The sequence below is a fragment of the Populus alba genome, chromosome 6 (assembly GCF_005239225.2).
Source record: "Populus alba chromosome 6, ASM523922v2, whole genome shotgun sequence".
Taxonomy (NCBI): Eukaryota; Viridiplantae; Streptophyta; class Magnoliopsida; order Malpighiales; family Salicaceae; genus Populus; species Populus alba.
Window position 1 is genome coordinate 23,022,739 of NC_133289.1, and position 15,544 is coordinate 23,038,282.

Here is a 15,544-nt window from a genome sequence, read left to right on the forward strand (position 1 = left end):
CTAGATGACGACATTTGTCTTAAAGTGGACCCCATTACAACAGTCTTTTTATAAGCCCACAGTCCTTTTCCCAGAACATGACTTATCAGTCATAACTCCAACGACTTATCATCTCGTACAAGTCGCCAGTCTTCTTATATTTTAGCACAGAGAGTCTGAGTTCAGCTGTTAAAGCAAAGAAAACACGAAGAGAAATAATATTTTTGGGACCGAGATAATGTTTGCTTTTCATATGATTTTATATTTAAAAATATATTAAAATAATATTTTTATAATTTTTATACTAGTATATCAAAGTAATTTAAAAATATTTAAAAAATTTAATTTGAAGTAAAAAAAGAAAAGCACGTGTCCGGCTAAAAGAGTCCCTTTCGCTTTTTGAAGCTAAAAGTCATGGCACTCTTCTCTTTCTCACTCTTTCTGAGTCAATCCAATTCACTTACCAGGCGAGCCTTCACCAAGCTTTGTTTTTTTCTCTGCTTTTCTTCGATGCCCATCTCTTATTAAGAGACCCTTTTGTTTTTTGAAGCTAAGGGTCATGGTCACTTACTGATCTCTTTCTCACTCAATCTTTCCGAACCTATCCAATTCCCATACCAGGTGAGCTTTCACCTAACTTTGTTTTTTTCTCTGCTTTTCTTTGATGCCCATCTCTTATATGTTGTCAAAGTTTGCTCATTTTTATCTTGTTTAATGGTGTTTGGCTTCAGTTTTAGTGATTTTAAGCTAAAAAGGTACTGTCTTGATCGGTTAAGAACCCATAATTTCTTGATTGATTTACTGTGTTCTGTTTAAGAATCATCAATTTCTTTTCTTAATTATTCTTAACTGGAGTATTGAATTTGATCAAAATCTTGACAAGCAAGGCTGCGGTGGAGATGTCCGCTCTCAGTAAAGACCTTGTCTTGTTAATCTCACAGTTCTTAGATGAGGAAGGATTCAAAGAAACTGCTCGCATGTATGTTACTTTCTCCTTCTCCATCAGGTTCTTTTAGATGAATCATGCAATTTCTTGATGAATCAGTTGGATAATTGTGTATAATCTGCTTTGCTTTATCTAGGCTTGAGCGTGAAAGTAGTTATTACTTCAACATGAAGTTTTTTGAGGATATGATATGCATTGGTGATTGGGATGAGGCTGAGAGATATTTGTCTTGTTTCACAAAATTATCTGACAATAGATTCTCGATGAAGGTCTATTTTGAAATTAGGAAGCAGAAATTTCTGGAGGCATTGGACAAGTAAAACTGCAGCTTTCTTTCTTTCAATAAACTTTTCCATGAAATCATTTTGCAGGCATTGTGCAAGTCACATCAAATCCTAGTTGAAATTAGTTAATTGATTTTACAGCAAGGACTGTGCCAAGGCTTTAGACATCCTTGTGAAGGATTTGAAAACTTTTGTCCCATATAATGAGGAGCTGTTTAAGGAAATGACTTTGCTTTTGACATTGAATGATATAAGGTACAAATCTATGGTATGCATATGTTATTGTTGCTGTTATTATTATTATTCACATTCCATAGGAGTAGCATGTTAAGCTTAATTCTCCAGTTGTTGTACAGGGACCATGAGTCACTCTCCATGTATAGCGATGCAGACTCTGCAAGAAAAGTTATGAGGGTTGAGCTTAAGAAACTTATTGAAGCAAATCCCCTTTTCAGTGACAAATTGGAATTTCCGAATGTTGCAAGTCATAGGTTATGACGCCTCATAAACCAAAGGTAATCTAATTCTCAACTTCACATCACAACTCGAATACACCAAGCCACACACCAAACACAGGCACTAGATACAAACATGGAATATATGCAAGTACTCACACTTTTAAATGAACATTGTCTTCTTGGATTCTCTTCAAAATTTCTAGATATGTTTATTTGGCATCGAGAGAAAACTGATTTTGGTATTTAATCTGACAGTCTGAATTGGCAGCATGTTCTTTGTGCATATCCACAGCCAAATCCTGATATAAGAACCCTTTTTGTGGATCATGTCTGTGTACCAATTCCATCAGATGATCATTTATTTTCAACATCGAGTGATAGCAATCCAGTGGTATGACACGAGAAGAATGATGATCATTTTCCTCCTTTTTTCTTTCTTTCCAATAAATGGATTCGAGTATGGTTCCTAACCAAGCCGGCTTGATTCCATTTAACAGTATTCAAACGTAATCCTTCTAATGAGCTTCAATAATTTTGTCTAGCCTTCTCAAACCACATCAATGCTAGTTTCAACTTCCTCAGCCTCAAATTCTACCTTATCTTCTGAGGCTCACTCTTCAATTTCAAGTGAAGCTTTGTCTCTTGGTGATCCAACAAACATAGGAATTGGTTCGTGATTCTCTCATTAATATTTCTATGACCTTGTATGAAAGCCGTATTATTGTGGTTATAGAAAAAATATTCCTTTCATTGCTAACTATCGATTATATGTTTGCAGCTGCTATTACAGATGGTTCGGAGGATATTACTAGTGCACATTACAGTAGTATTTCTGAAAGTGAAATTGCAATCCTAAAAGGCCTTCTGACGAGGTAAGCCTGATTTTGTTTTTGATACATTGGTAAATGATAATGACAATTTTTTACTGAAGTCACGGTTTCATTGGATGTAGGAAATATCAGCTGACTCTCATCCTGATCAAAGCTCCGTCGGCATTTCTGATGACTTGCCTAAGAATGTTTTAAGGATATTAAATGAGGGGTCATCTCCAACAAGCATGGATTTTCACCCTGAACATTAGACTGTTCTTCTAGGTCTACTCATAAGGATATCTTTTCAATAACTCTCATATTTTAGGCCTTTGGGGATAAACACCTTATTTGAACTGAATGTTTACTCATGGAAACTGATGGTTTGATACTTCAGTTGGAACTTTTGTGGGGGACACAGGATTGTGGGAAGTTAGATCAGGGGAAAGTTTACTTTCAAGGAATTTTAAGGTCTGGGATATTGCAGCATGCTCAAAGATTTTCAAGGTTTGTCCCCTTCTATACAATGCTTCCATTTTAGCAGAAAAATAATCATTGGTCTGAAACATGAAATGATCTTGTGTAAATCCAGGCAACTTTGCTCAAGGATCCTAGTGTTTCTGTGAATCGTGTTGCTTGGAGCCCAGAAGGTTGTTTCTTCGGTAAGTTTAGAGATAATGGAAGACAATAAGAAATCACTTCCTGTCATTTGGACTTTGCTTGTTCATTAACTTAACCTTGTTGCTTTGATTTCGAAAAGGGGTTGCTTATTCAAAACACATAGTGCAAATATATTCTTATAATGATGCCAAAGATGTACAACAGAAATTGGAGGTAGGTTTCTAATTATACTATTCACTTTACTAATTTTTTTTTACTTTTCTGTTCATTCATTGGATATATGTCTTATCGAGCTTATTCACTAACTTTTTTCCTATATCTAGATTGATGCTCATGTTGGTGGTGTAAATGACCTAGCATTCTCTGCCCCTGAGAAACAACTGCTGGTCATTACATGTGGTGATGACAAGACAGTTAAGGTTGGCTTTATTTTACATTAGAATTAGATAATGGATTTTTTTTTTGTCTTGGAAAGAGTGTGATCATTATTTTTCTGATGGTCATTTAAGGCATGGGACGTGACCAGTGGTGTCAAAATGTATACTTTTGAAGGCCATGATGCTCCTGTTTATTCTCTATGTCCTCATAGCAACGGAAACATTCATGTAAAGATTACTCTCGATTCTACTCTTACTCGTCGTGGTGATATCGATTCTTCTCCATGCCTTCTCAAACTCATGATGACTCCATCTTTGCTTCTACTTTTTTTAATTCCCTAGTTTCTTTCTGCAACATCAGTGAACAACAACATAGAAGTGTGCCTATATGATAATCTAGGAACCAGAGTAGATTATGATGCTCCTGGCCTGGGGTGTACATCAATGGCTTATAGTGGTGATAGAAGGTTTCATTTATTCAGACTGAATTACTTTTGCAATGTTTAACATGCTTGTTATATTTGATGGGTAAATCATGTTGTAATCAAATGCTTTGTAGGCTTTTCTCATGTGGGACCAGTAAATCTGGAGAGTCATTTCTTGTTGAATGGGGTGACTCTGAAGGTTCCATAAAAAGAACCTATCTAGGATTGCAGAAGAGTTCTTCGGGTGTAGTGCAGTTTGATATAATGAAGAATCAGGTTTTAGCTGCTGGTGATGAGCATGTGATCAAAATATGGGATATGGACAAAGTTGAGCTTTTCACAACCATTGATGCAGAGGGAGGCTTACCAGTAAGTTCCTTAGTACTGTTTTGATGCTACAATTTTACAATGGCTTACAATGGCAATCATTGTGCAGGTGAAGGTATAAATTTCTCAATGGTCAATCACATTTCAGGTGATAGTTTTAATTAAATTTCTACAACAATTTACTAAAGATTGGTTCCAGTGGTAATTTGATTTGAGTTTCAATTAAACATTCTGTAAATAAAGAAGGGTGTCTTAAGTTTCTTATTTAATTCTCTTTTTTTTTTCTTGATCGGAAGGAAAACCCGTGTTCGATTCAATAAGGAAGGCACGTTGTTAGCTGTTTCTGCAAATGACAACAAAATCAAGATCTTGGCAAAAGATAGCGGTCTCCATTCACTGCATACATCACAAAATTGTTCTGATGATGCTTCTAGAGATCTCTGTCATAACTTTAAGAAGGTGGGCATTCTTAATACAGTTGTATCTTGTGTTAGAAGATAGATCACTGTCTGATGCTTTTCCTTTTTGGTAGCTTGGTATTGAACAGAGTTCAACTGTTGCTTGTGCTGGAGCTGCAGATGAAGCTGTCACAAACGTGGGTAACTCTAGATTTTGTCTGGGATTCACACTATATCTTGTACTTCATAATGTGTTGTTTTTTTTACTTAATACAATCCTATCTTGAGGTAGGCCTTGTCATGACTTTGGAATTTACTTGGAAGTTTGGAGTACTAAGCAATTTTTTTAATCTTCTGAAGAATGGAAACCTAGAAAACTCGGAGGTAGCGAAATCTAAAATTACTGGAAAATCCACTACATCAAAGAGCGAGAGGCTCATTTTAATAACAAGCCCTTCTCAGTTCCAGATTTTGCGAGTTCCTTCTCCCATGAAAACAAACAAGGTTCAACTGTCCAGTGTTATAACAACTCAATTTTTCTTTTGGTTTATTTTTCATTCCTTCTGCTTCAAGTATTTCAAGTCCTACAAATGTAGACATGTTTTCAGATGTTTTGACCATTATCATAAATTGCTATTTTATTCTCCTTTGTGTTTCTAGGTAGTTTAAGTTTCTTGTTGGTTCTTGCTTTGCATATTGTACAATCAACTCTTGTGTGTTTTGGATGTGAAGGATGGGATTTCTCAATAAATGTGTACACATTTGAAATTTGGAAGGATCCCTAAAATCATCTGTAAAATGTTCGATATATTCAAAAGCAACACAGATCTTTGCTTTTGGAGATACTGATGCAATTGCTTGAGAATTTGAGACCCTTAAAAATTGCAATATACTGTGAAAGGATGAGAATGAGAATTTAATAAATAGATTTCTCTCACACAAATGCAGATATCGAGGCTCATTTACAACAATGCAGGTAACTCCATTTTGGCATTAACATCAAATGCCTCCCATTTATGTTGGAAATGGTCACAGAATGACACTCACTCGAGTGACAAGGTGAGCAAGACAATAGACATGAACAATTCTATCCTTCCATTTGAAATTAATCTTTGAAATTTTGTGTCACCTGTTGTTAATAATGCCATTATGATGAAATGTTAATGGTAGGCAACTGCAAAAGTTCCCCCTCAACTGTGGCAACCCAGTAGTAGCTATGGACTGATGACAAATGACCTTACAGGCAGCAAACCTGAAGAGACAGTTCCCTGCTTTGCCCTGTCTAAGAATGATTCATATCTCCTGTCAACATGTGGAGGGAGAGTTTCTTTGCATAGCTTGCTGAAATTCAAGGTATCATGAACACCGTGTGCAGTCTACAAATTCTTCAAATTTATGAAGTTCTCCATGATCCATGCACATTTTCATTAGCATCGTGTGATCTTAATTGTCTGGTATACTTGATATCTCTATATATTCAATTTGACTCCAAACCATCCAATTATTGTCATGATTTCCAAATTGTTCTAGGTTTACTTAGGATAAAAAACTTTCCACTTCTCGTACATTTGAACTTATTTTAACACTTCCATATATGGCTTTAAGTTATTGTTTTTGAAACTTGAAATACTTGTCATAGGTGGTTTTCTTGCTTTTTATTGTCATCTTCTGATATAAAAATATTTATCTTTAACACGTAACATGATTTTAAATCTTCAGGATTTGTTCATGTGTTCCGGGTTCCTTACAAGCACGTAGGAACTTACTGAACATTCTTAAACTTAACAGACAATGCTGCCTATCATGCAACCACCTACAGCAACATGTATTGCTTTCTACCCTCAAGATAACAACATACTTGCTATAAGGAGAGACGATTCCACGATTCTAATTTATAATGTCCGTTTGGCTAAGGTATGTATTTCTCCTGATATGCACCAATGCTTTACTATAGCAAAATCAAGCAAAGTTTGTCATTTCCTTAATTCATGCAGGTTGATACCATACTTGAGGGTCATTCTAAAAGAGTCTCTGGTCTTGCATTCTCTAATGATCTGAATGTACTTGTTTCTTTTGGAGCAGATGCGCAGGTTAATGTTGAAATTATATGGAATAAGTCCAATGTTGACTTTACTTGATGATAATTTCCAACAACATTTTCAAGCATTGCTATTAACTAATGATGCCTTGACTTCATTTATTTGTCTGAAGTGTGCTTATGCAGTCATGTTCTTTTCTTTGTTGGGGAATCCAACCGGTAATATATTGATAGTTGACCATTGAAGGCTAAGCATACTAACACAATATTTAACGTGGTTCGGCAAATTACCTACATCCACGGGAGAGGTCCATATTATTAGAAAGGAGAAATGATACAATACAAATACATGGAGGAGGAGGAGGATCACTTTACTCAAACTCAACTCCTAGCTCTCATTGTTACACTTACAGCTGCTGCAATGGCTAGCCATTACAACCCTTCTCTCTTCTTCTCTTACACACACTCACCACTCTCTCTCACTTTGCTCAATCTCATCTTCAATAATGATGATTGCACATGGGTTGTACCATTTTGTCAATAGTTGGTGCAACTACCATTGTAGCTTTTTGACAATAGCAACCTTACTTCTTAGGGTAAACTGCAAAGGTTCTATGATTGTTGCACATTAATGGCAATAATCATAACAATCACCCCCTTTGCCATTTATGTGGGCAATTGTCCTCTTGCATCATCAGCACAAGCTTGCATTCTGCAGCTCTTCCTGCAGCTCTTCTAAGCTTACCATTCCGAGAGCGTCTATGGCCAAGTTTACAGGTACTTGCCAAACCTTTCAATCACCAGAGTTACCAAAGCACCCCTTTGCTCACTTCAAAGGATCACTTCAACCAGATGGTTTGTCACATCACATCTAAAGAGTGTTAACGCTTGTTTTTGGGACATAACATTCCCCTTCGAGCGTATCAACCATGCTTGGTCCAGAATGATTTTTCAAGCCTCATATCAAGGCTTACAACACCCCCTCAAACGAAAATTTCTATTTCCAAGTGCAACAATCATTATTTGAGTATTTTAATGTGATCACGAGCTCACCACTCTTCCAAGAGTTTACTCATCTCGGAGTTGTGTTTGCCCTCTGTTCAACCTTAGGAACCACACCTTACTTCTCTGCCAGTTTCCCGCTCTTAGTCTCAAGAGTCCAGGTAGCTTTCCGCCTTTAACCATGGGGGCAGCCCATTAAAAGTTGATCCATATTTGTCTTCATACTCTGAGTATTACAATGCCATCACCGAGCTCACCACCTTGATAAGAGTCAACTTGTTCTGGGAACCTACGCATGTCCTCTACTCATTCCTAGTAGTCACGTCTTAATGCTCCACAAGTCACTCATTTATTGTCCAAGGCAAATGTTTTCTAGCTCATTGATCTTTAGCATGGGGGCAATATCCAAGAAAGTCAATCCAACATTTGTCTCAATACTCATCATAGCCACTTCATTGGCTATCTATACACCTGTCCACTTATATCTAGCCATCACATTGGCTCTGGGGTGTTCTGCAATTGGGCTCCTATCGTAGCGCTCACACTTTCCATTTGAGGTGTCTTCGCTCGTCGTCATGCGACGGTCTGATCTTAGGCTCATATTGTGGCCCTCACACCTTCTCTAAGGTATCTTCGCCTGTTGTCATGAGACGGTATGATTTTGAGCTCATATTGTGGCCCTCACACCTTCTGTCTGAGGTCTCCGCCTGTCATGCGGCGGTCTGAACTTGGACTCATATCATGGTCTAAAATCAGCTGGAAATAAGTCTAAAATCATCTAAATCGCATTTCAGATGGCTAAGATTTGAACAAAACAATTTTGGCCTGATGAGTGTCCCAGATTCAATCTAATATTCGGTTGCATGTAGAATCTGCTACATAGAATCCTATCCCTCAGCTCGCGACTCGGCTCCAACTCGGCGCGACTCCACTCGGCTCGTGTCAGGTGGGTCCCAATGTGCTGACGTGTCAGCTGACATGACATGCCAACTGTGCACGCTGATGCCATGATTACATCATGATGATGTTATCCTTACTTGGGTCAGGCACGTGGGTCGGGGCTTCTAGTATTCTGGCCGGGTCAGCCTATCCGGGCGAAGAAGGCGCGTGGCGAGCGTGATGGCGCGTGTGTCCATGTCTGACGTTAGATTTTCAGGTTGTTTTCACTAGTGTGCTCATCCCTTCCTCCTCTACATGGTGGTATGATCAAAACACAATTTTGACAACTTTTATTTTTGAGCAAAAATCAAGCATCACTTTAAACCATGTGCTCTGATACCAATTGTTGGGGAATTCGATCGGAGATGTACTGATAGTTGCCTATTGGAGGCTAAACACACTGACATAATATTTAACGTGGTTCGACAAATCACCTACATCCACGAGAGAGTTCTATATTATTAGAGATGGAGATAGGATACAATACAAATACATGGAGGAGGAGGATCACTTCACTCAAACTTAACTCCCAACTCTCATTGCTACACTTGCAGCTGCTACAATGCCCTTCTCTCTTCTCTTACACACACTCACCACTCTCTCACTTTGCTCTTTCTATTGGTGCTTATTTATAGGCAGCCACCAGCTCCAACTCATCTTCAATAATGGTTGCTGCACATGGGTTGCATCATTTTGTCAATGGTTGGTGCAACTATCATTGTAGTCTTTTGACAATGGTAACCCTACTTCTTAGGGCAGGTTGCAAAGGTTCTAGGGTTGTTGCCATTAATGTGCAACAATCATAGAACCTTTGCAGCCTACCCAAAGAAGTAGGGTTGTTATTGTTAAAAGGCTATAATGGTAGTTGCACTGACCATTGACAAAATGACGCAACCTATGTGCAGCCACTATTATTGAAGATGAGCTGGAGTTGGTGGCACCATTTTTGCCTATAAATAGGCACCAAGAGAGAGCAAAGTGAGAGAGAGTGGTGAGTATGTGTAAGAGAAGAAGAAAGAAGGGTTGCAATGGCTTGTTGCCATTGCAACAGCTGCAAGTGTAGCAATGAGAGCTGGGAGTTGAGTTTGAGTGAAGTGATCCTCCTCCATGTATTTGTATTGTATTCTTTCTCCATCTTTAATAATATGGACCTCTCCCGTGGATGTAGGTGATTTGCCGAATCATGTTAAATAGTGTTAGTATGCTTAGCCTCTAATGAACAACTATCAGTACATCACCTGTTGGATTCCCCAACAATTGATATCAGAAAAGAGAGGGTTGCCATTGTCAAAAGGCTACAATGGTAGTTGCACCAACCATTGACAAAATAATGCAACTCATGTGCAACCACCATGATTGAAGATGAGTTGGAGCTGGTGACACCATTCTTGCCTATAAATAGGAACAAAGAGAGCAACATAAGAGAGAGTGTGTGAAGAGAAGAGAGAAAGAGGAGTGGCTGCCATGTGTAGCAGTGTGTGAGAGCAATGAGAGTTGAGGTTGAGTGAAGTGATCCTCTTTCTCCACGAGTATTGTAACCCTTTCTCTATATCTTTAATAATATTGGCTCTTCTCCCGTTGATGTAGATGGTTTGTCAAACCATGTTAAATATTGTGTCACTGTGCTTAGCCTTCAATGGATAACTATCAGAATATCACCTGTTGGATTTCCCAACATTATCTTCTGCAGATTTTTGTTTGGAAAGTTGAAGGGTGGGGAAAAAAGAAGAGCACATTCTTGCAGATTCCCGATGGCAGAACACTTTCTTCATTATCATTGGATACAGACATCCAGTTTCATCAGAATCAGACAGAATTCCTTGCAGTACATGAGACATGTCTTTCAATCTATGACGATAGAAAATTAGAGTGTGTGAAGTAGGTTCTCACTCTCTCTGTCTAAGAAGCTGTGTTTCAGTCATTGGACTACTCAGTGAGGATATAAATAGAAGCATTTTTTTTTCCTTTATTATGTTTACAGTGGAGTCCAGGCGATTTTGGAGCACCAATCACCCATGCAACATTCTCGTGTGATGGCCAGATGGTGTATGCTACCTTTGAAGACGGGCTTGTATCTATATTTGATGCTTCAGATTTTCAGTTATACTGTCGGATAATCCAACTGCTTACCTTTCTCCCACTTCAAGGTAACCCCCACACTGAAATGAATTACAGCAGAGGAGCTGCCAATCTCCTGCATTTCTAATTATTCGCTCGTTATTTTTGTGTATTTGAAGTCGTGTCAAATATCTGATCTGATAATTGGCTAATGATTTTATCTTGTGGTCTTTTTGTGGTTGTAGTTTGGGAGTGCATCCGCTTGTCGTTGCCGCACATCCTCAGGAACCTGACCAGTTTGCAGTGGGACTGAAAGATGGTGCTGTTATTGTCTTTGAGCCTCCAATCTCTGTCGGTAAATGGAGCATGCTGACAGCATATGAAAACGAATCAGCAAGTAAAATACCTGCTGAATCCGAAGCTAATCAGTGAGAATTCAAAGTATGAAAACTATGCTTAAACCTTGGCTGGCCATGTGTGTAAATACAAATGTTTGTCTTTGTAATGAGTAAGTTAGACAGTAATTTATGGTATCATCCAATAAGATATGCCATAGTCTATGAAAATAAAACGTATTACCATTAGTTTTCCAAGTTTTGTCAGAGACAGTCACGGCTTTATGCAGTCACTGATCCTAGCTGTCAATGCGAACCATGTAGGGTGGTTCCCATAAATAATGCACGAGCATGGTTTTTTTTCATCACTGTGATCAGTTACTGGCTTACTGCATGCAGAAATAACTGTCCTTGGCAAAATCCTCCTTTCTTTAATTGTTTGTTTTCCTCGTGCAATGTCAACAAATGATGCAAGGGAAGGAGAACCATGGTTTTGTAACGTCAACTTAAACCTGATGCAGGATAGGTTTGCTTCTGACTCGTTTAAAAAGTTAATTTGGTTAAATTCCTAAATTCGAGTGACATGATATGTTGACCCTGAACTTGGCCAAATCTGAGATTTAACTGGGTTAATTTTGAGGATTTTTTTTTAAAATTATCTAAAACTATTTAATTTTTTATTTAAAATAATATCATTTGAAGATAAATTTGGATTGATTAGTGAACTAACCATGACTCAACTATGATTATAGAGGGAAAGAAAGTCTCTTTTAATCTTTTGTTTTATTTTTCCAGCTAAATTCTGCAAGCTAAGCCAATCTAAAGCCATGATATGGTTATGAAGTCGAATATAATCCAAAATGAACTAAGACTTGAAAGCCAACAATCCTTGAATCTTTAACCTTCTCACCAAGGATTTTTGGCTTCCGAGAGAACCATATGGAGACTGCTCAACGACCCACCACATCCATATCTGTACTGCTATTCACTGGCCGGGCTTGCCTTCCTTCTTCCAAACTAATTGTAGTCTCTGGATTTCCACTGACCTGGCAATTAAAGATGCCAAGAAATCCACCATCTTGCCATTTTGCACTTGACCTCTCTATTGAAAGGGTCATGGAATTACCCACCTTTTTTACTCCCCATATCACCACAACCACCATTTTTTACTTGAATTATCGTACCCTATTTCAGTCAAGAGCTATGTATTGCTAGGCGTTTTCGGTAGACAGACAATAATGGCAGATCAATGCCCAATGCTGCTCAACTACCATGACCCCTGTTGACATTAAAATTTAGTGATGGAGCCCGGAACAATAAACAAGGAAAAAGGAATTTGGCTTCGTTGTTATCTTCAATCTATAAACAAGGAATGCATAGCAAGATGGATCCTTGCAAATGCGTGTTCAAATTAAGTTGCACAAAACATTTAATTCAAATTAGTTTAAATTGTTAATTGCTTCCACACAAGTAAATTTTGAATGCTCAATATCCCAGCTTCAAGCATCGACCTTCGCTGCTGCAGATGCACAGCTGACACTGCTGTCTCTCATTGTTTTGCATTGGCTAGACTGCTCGTACCGGAGGAACTTGATCTTTATCTTTGTTGAGCAATTTCTCAACATCTGTGAGTATCATAGATACTAAACAAAAGGATACAATAGAAACTAAAAAACATGCAATAATATATCCAAAAAAATTTAAATGGTGTTTTAAACCAAAATTTATCACTAGTGTTATATGTGGGAAACCAATTGTCATGAATTACTCAACTAAATAGAAGTAAAACATGGCTGGTAAAAATTGCATATAGAAAATGGAAGAAAAAAGTTGTAAAGACATCTGCAAACATCTTTTGGGGCTGAAATCAAAAGCCATTTAGGTAACTTCTGAGATTTGGGCACTTACATGCAAGAAAACACTAATAGGATGTCTTCCACAGATAGTGTTGCCATACTCCGACAGATATTGTTTAAACGCATCTGCATTCCCTGTTTCAATTATGTCCATGACCATCTTGTCCAATGCCTCAATAGACTTGTGTATGGGGCCACATTTCTTGTCATAGCGCGTGTAATGGAACCTAATACAAGAAACACAGGTCAAGATATGTTTGAAGACAGTTGAATACATAAGGTGAACTGAATGTGTTTTACAGAACTACAACAATATTGTTCAAGTATGGTTGTGACTAAACAATCAGCACAAACTGCTGAATATCATGCTTTGCAGAACAATAGATACAAAAATGGATAACATAAGATGATTCCCCCAAATACCATGTCACTTTTTTTTCGAATTCAAGAACTGAACAAAAAATAGATCTATTCATTTTAGATTACAGAAGACACTTGACATAATGCATTATGCAAGCTCAGAGACATCTGACAAACAAATAAAAAAAAAGCATGGCAACATAAAGTATCAGCAAAGCTGAGACACAAACAAAACCAACATATGGAAATTCTTTACATGATAGAAATTACCCTTCAAATATCTTAGCTAGATATGGCAAGTGCATTTCCATGCTATGTTTGCGCTCATCAACCTGAAGATCCATCAACTCAAAATTTCCCGTGGCTTTAAGTTCCTTAATAACTGAAAAGGATACAAAAATAACATAATTCGTTCAATCACACCGAACCACCACAACATCAAACCAGAAATTAGAGCTCAAAAGGACTAATCCAGATCATTATTCAACATTAGTATATCAACTCAATAAGAAACCAAACTATGCTTGTATAGTACCTTCCAAATCAATAGGCAAGTCCCCTATCGGCATTTTGTAAACTACAGCTGTTGAAAGAGCACATTTTGGGGTATAATAATGGTGTGATGGACCGAGAAGAAATAACCGAGTACTAGAAAACATAACAAAACAAAACTCCCACTCATCATCATCAAAAAAACCATTAATTCCCCCATCAGAACCACTCTCCTCGAGATGCAGTTCCCGAAAAATAAATTCTAACCGGATATCACATTTCCAGAGAATCAATACTTAAATTTTTTATTTTTTTAATTGAAAAAACCTCACATTATCACTACTTAAAACACCAGCAGGTTAGCAATAAAAAATCAGAAAAATAAATAAATAATCAAATAGAAAATAAATTATCTCACTAACATGTTAGTGGGATCAATATTTCCAAAAGCGTAAGCAGCGGCACGACCTGAATATGAATAACCTGCATGCCTAAAATTTCCATTTTTCCATGAAAGAATAATAATTATATATATAAAAAAGGAAAAATGCAATCAAATTGATAAAAATTAAGGAAAAAATGATTAATAGTAAGTAATATACGGAGCAATAACACCGTGCACATCAGGAGATTTCGTTAATCCAGTATCACTTAGCCATCCCTCAAGCTCTTCTTCTAGTTTTTTAGCTAAAGAAACAAAATTAAAAAATCATAATTATAATTGATTAAAAAAATTCAAGAATGTAAAATTAAAGAATGAAAGGGGAAAAGAAGAGCTGTAGACGGGAAGACTGAAGAGATACAGAAGAATGTATTTTCCTTGATAATGTTTACTGTTACATGATGGTTTTATTTAATACCATCTTAAATTCAAAGTAATCCTATAATCAAGGATACAATTAATGATAAGATATACACATATTTTTTAATATTGTTGTAGATGTGATCACGTTATCTTCAAATTCAAATACCTCTTGTGCAGGTATGATCAGGGATAACAATCTCTGATCATGATCTTTCCAGTATTCAGATTTCCTGATGATTATCGTACTCCCTGATCATGATCTTTCCAGTATTCAGATTTCCTGATGATTATCGTACTCCCTGATCATGATCTTTCCAGTATTCAGATTTCCTGATGATTATCATACTCCCTGATCATGTTTATCTTCAATATCAATATTATCTTTATTGTAGATATGCTTGGAGATCACGTTATCTTCAGATTCAAATACCTCTTGTGCAGGTATGATCAGGGATAACAATCCCTGATCATGATCTTTCCAGTATCCAGATTTCCTGATGATTATCGTACTCCCTGATCATGTTTATCTTCAATATCAATATTATCTTTATTGTAGATATGCTTGGAGATCACGTTATCTTCAGATTCAAATACCTCTTGTGCAGGTATGATCAAGGATAACAATCCCTGATCATGATCTTTCCAGTATCCAGACTTCCTGATAATTATCGTACTCCCTGATCATGTTTATCTTCAATATCAATATTATCTTTATTGTAGATATGCTTGGAGATCACGATTATCTTCAGTAGTAGTAATCTCTCTTGTTCAGGTATGGTCAGGTATGATCAGGTCAGGTCAGGTCAGGTCAGGGATATCAATCCCTGATCATGTTTATCTTCAGTATCAGTATTATCTTCAGGAGATTGGATAATATCGTTAACAAAGAAAAAATGAAAAGGGAGAGAGTGAGACTTACGGTCGTCGGTGTACCAAGAACCAACATGAGATGCTCTTCTGAGTTTTTCCATTTTTCAGAAATTTGAAGAAAACCCTATTTTAAAAAAATAAATAATAATAAGAGAATTATTCTTG

The 15,544-nt window shown here is 37.1% G+C and overlaps 1 protein-coding gene and 1 pseudogene across 3 annotated transcripts; one reads left to right on the plus strand and one right to left on the minus strand.

Moving 5' to 3' along the window:
• The first annotated feature begins 392 nt into the window (after nucleotides 1-392).
• On the plus strand, nucleotides 393-11,358 carry LOC118050200 (topless-related protein 1-like; annotated as a pseudogene).
• Nucleotides 11,359-12,313: 955 nt separating this feature from the next.
• On the minus strand, nucleotides 12,314-15,544 carry LOC118050238 (uncharacterized). Of its 3 annotated transcripts, none has more exons than XM_073410199.1 (7): nucleotides 15,429-15,544; nucleotides 14,307-14,391; nucleotides 14,127-14,195; nucleotides 13,748-13,860; nucleotides 13,483-13,594; nucleotides 12,905-13,079; nucleotides 12,314-12,621 (listed from the first exon to the last, which is right to left on the minus strand). In XM_073410199.1, exons 1-7 carry the CDS (start codon nucleotides 15,478-15,480, stop codon nucleotides 12,496-12,498), a joined length of 732 nt encoding a protein of 243 aa, XP_073266300.1. In that variant the 5' UTR covers nucleotides 15,481-15,544; the 3' UTR covers nucleotides 12,314-12,495. The 3 variants fall into 3 exon arrangements, with proteins under 3 accessions (XP_073266300.1, XP_073266301.1, XP_073266302.1); XM_073410200.1 differs by having other exon boundaries at nucleotides 12,314-12,639; XM_073410201.1 differs by having other exon boundaries at nucleotides 14,327-14,391; nucleotides 15,429-15,500.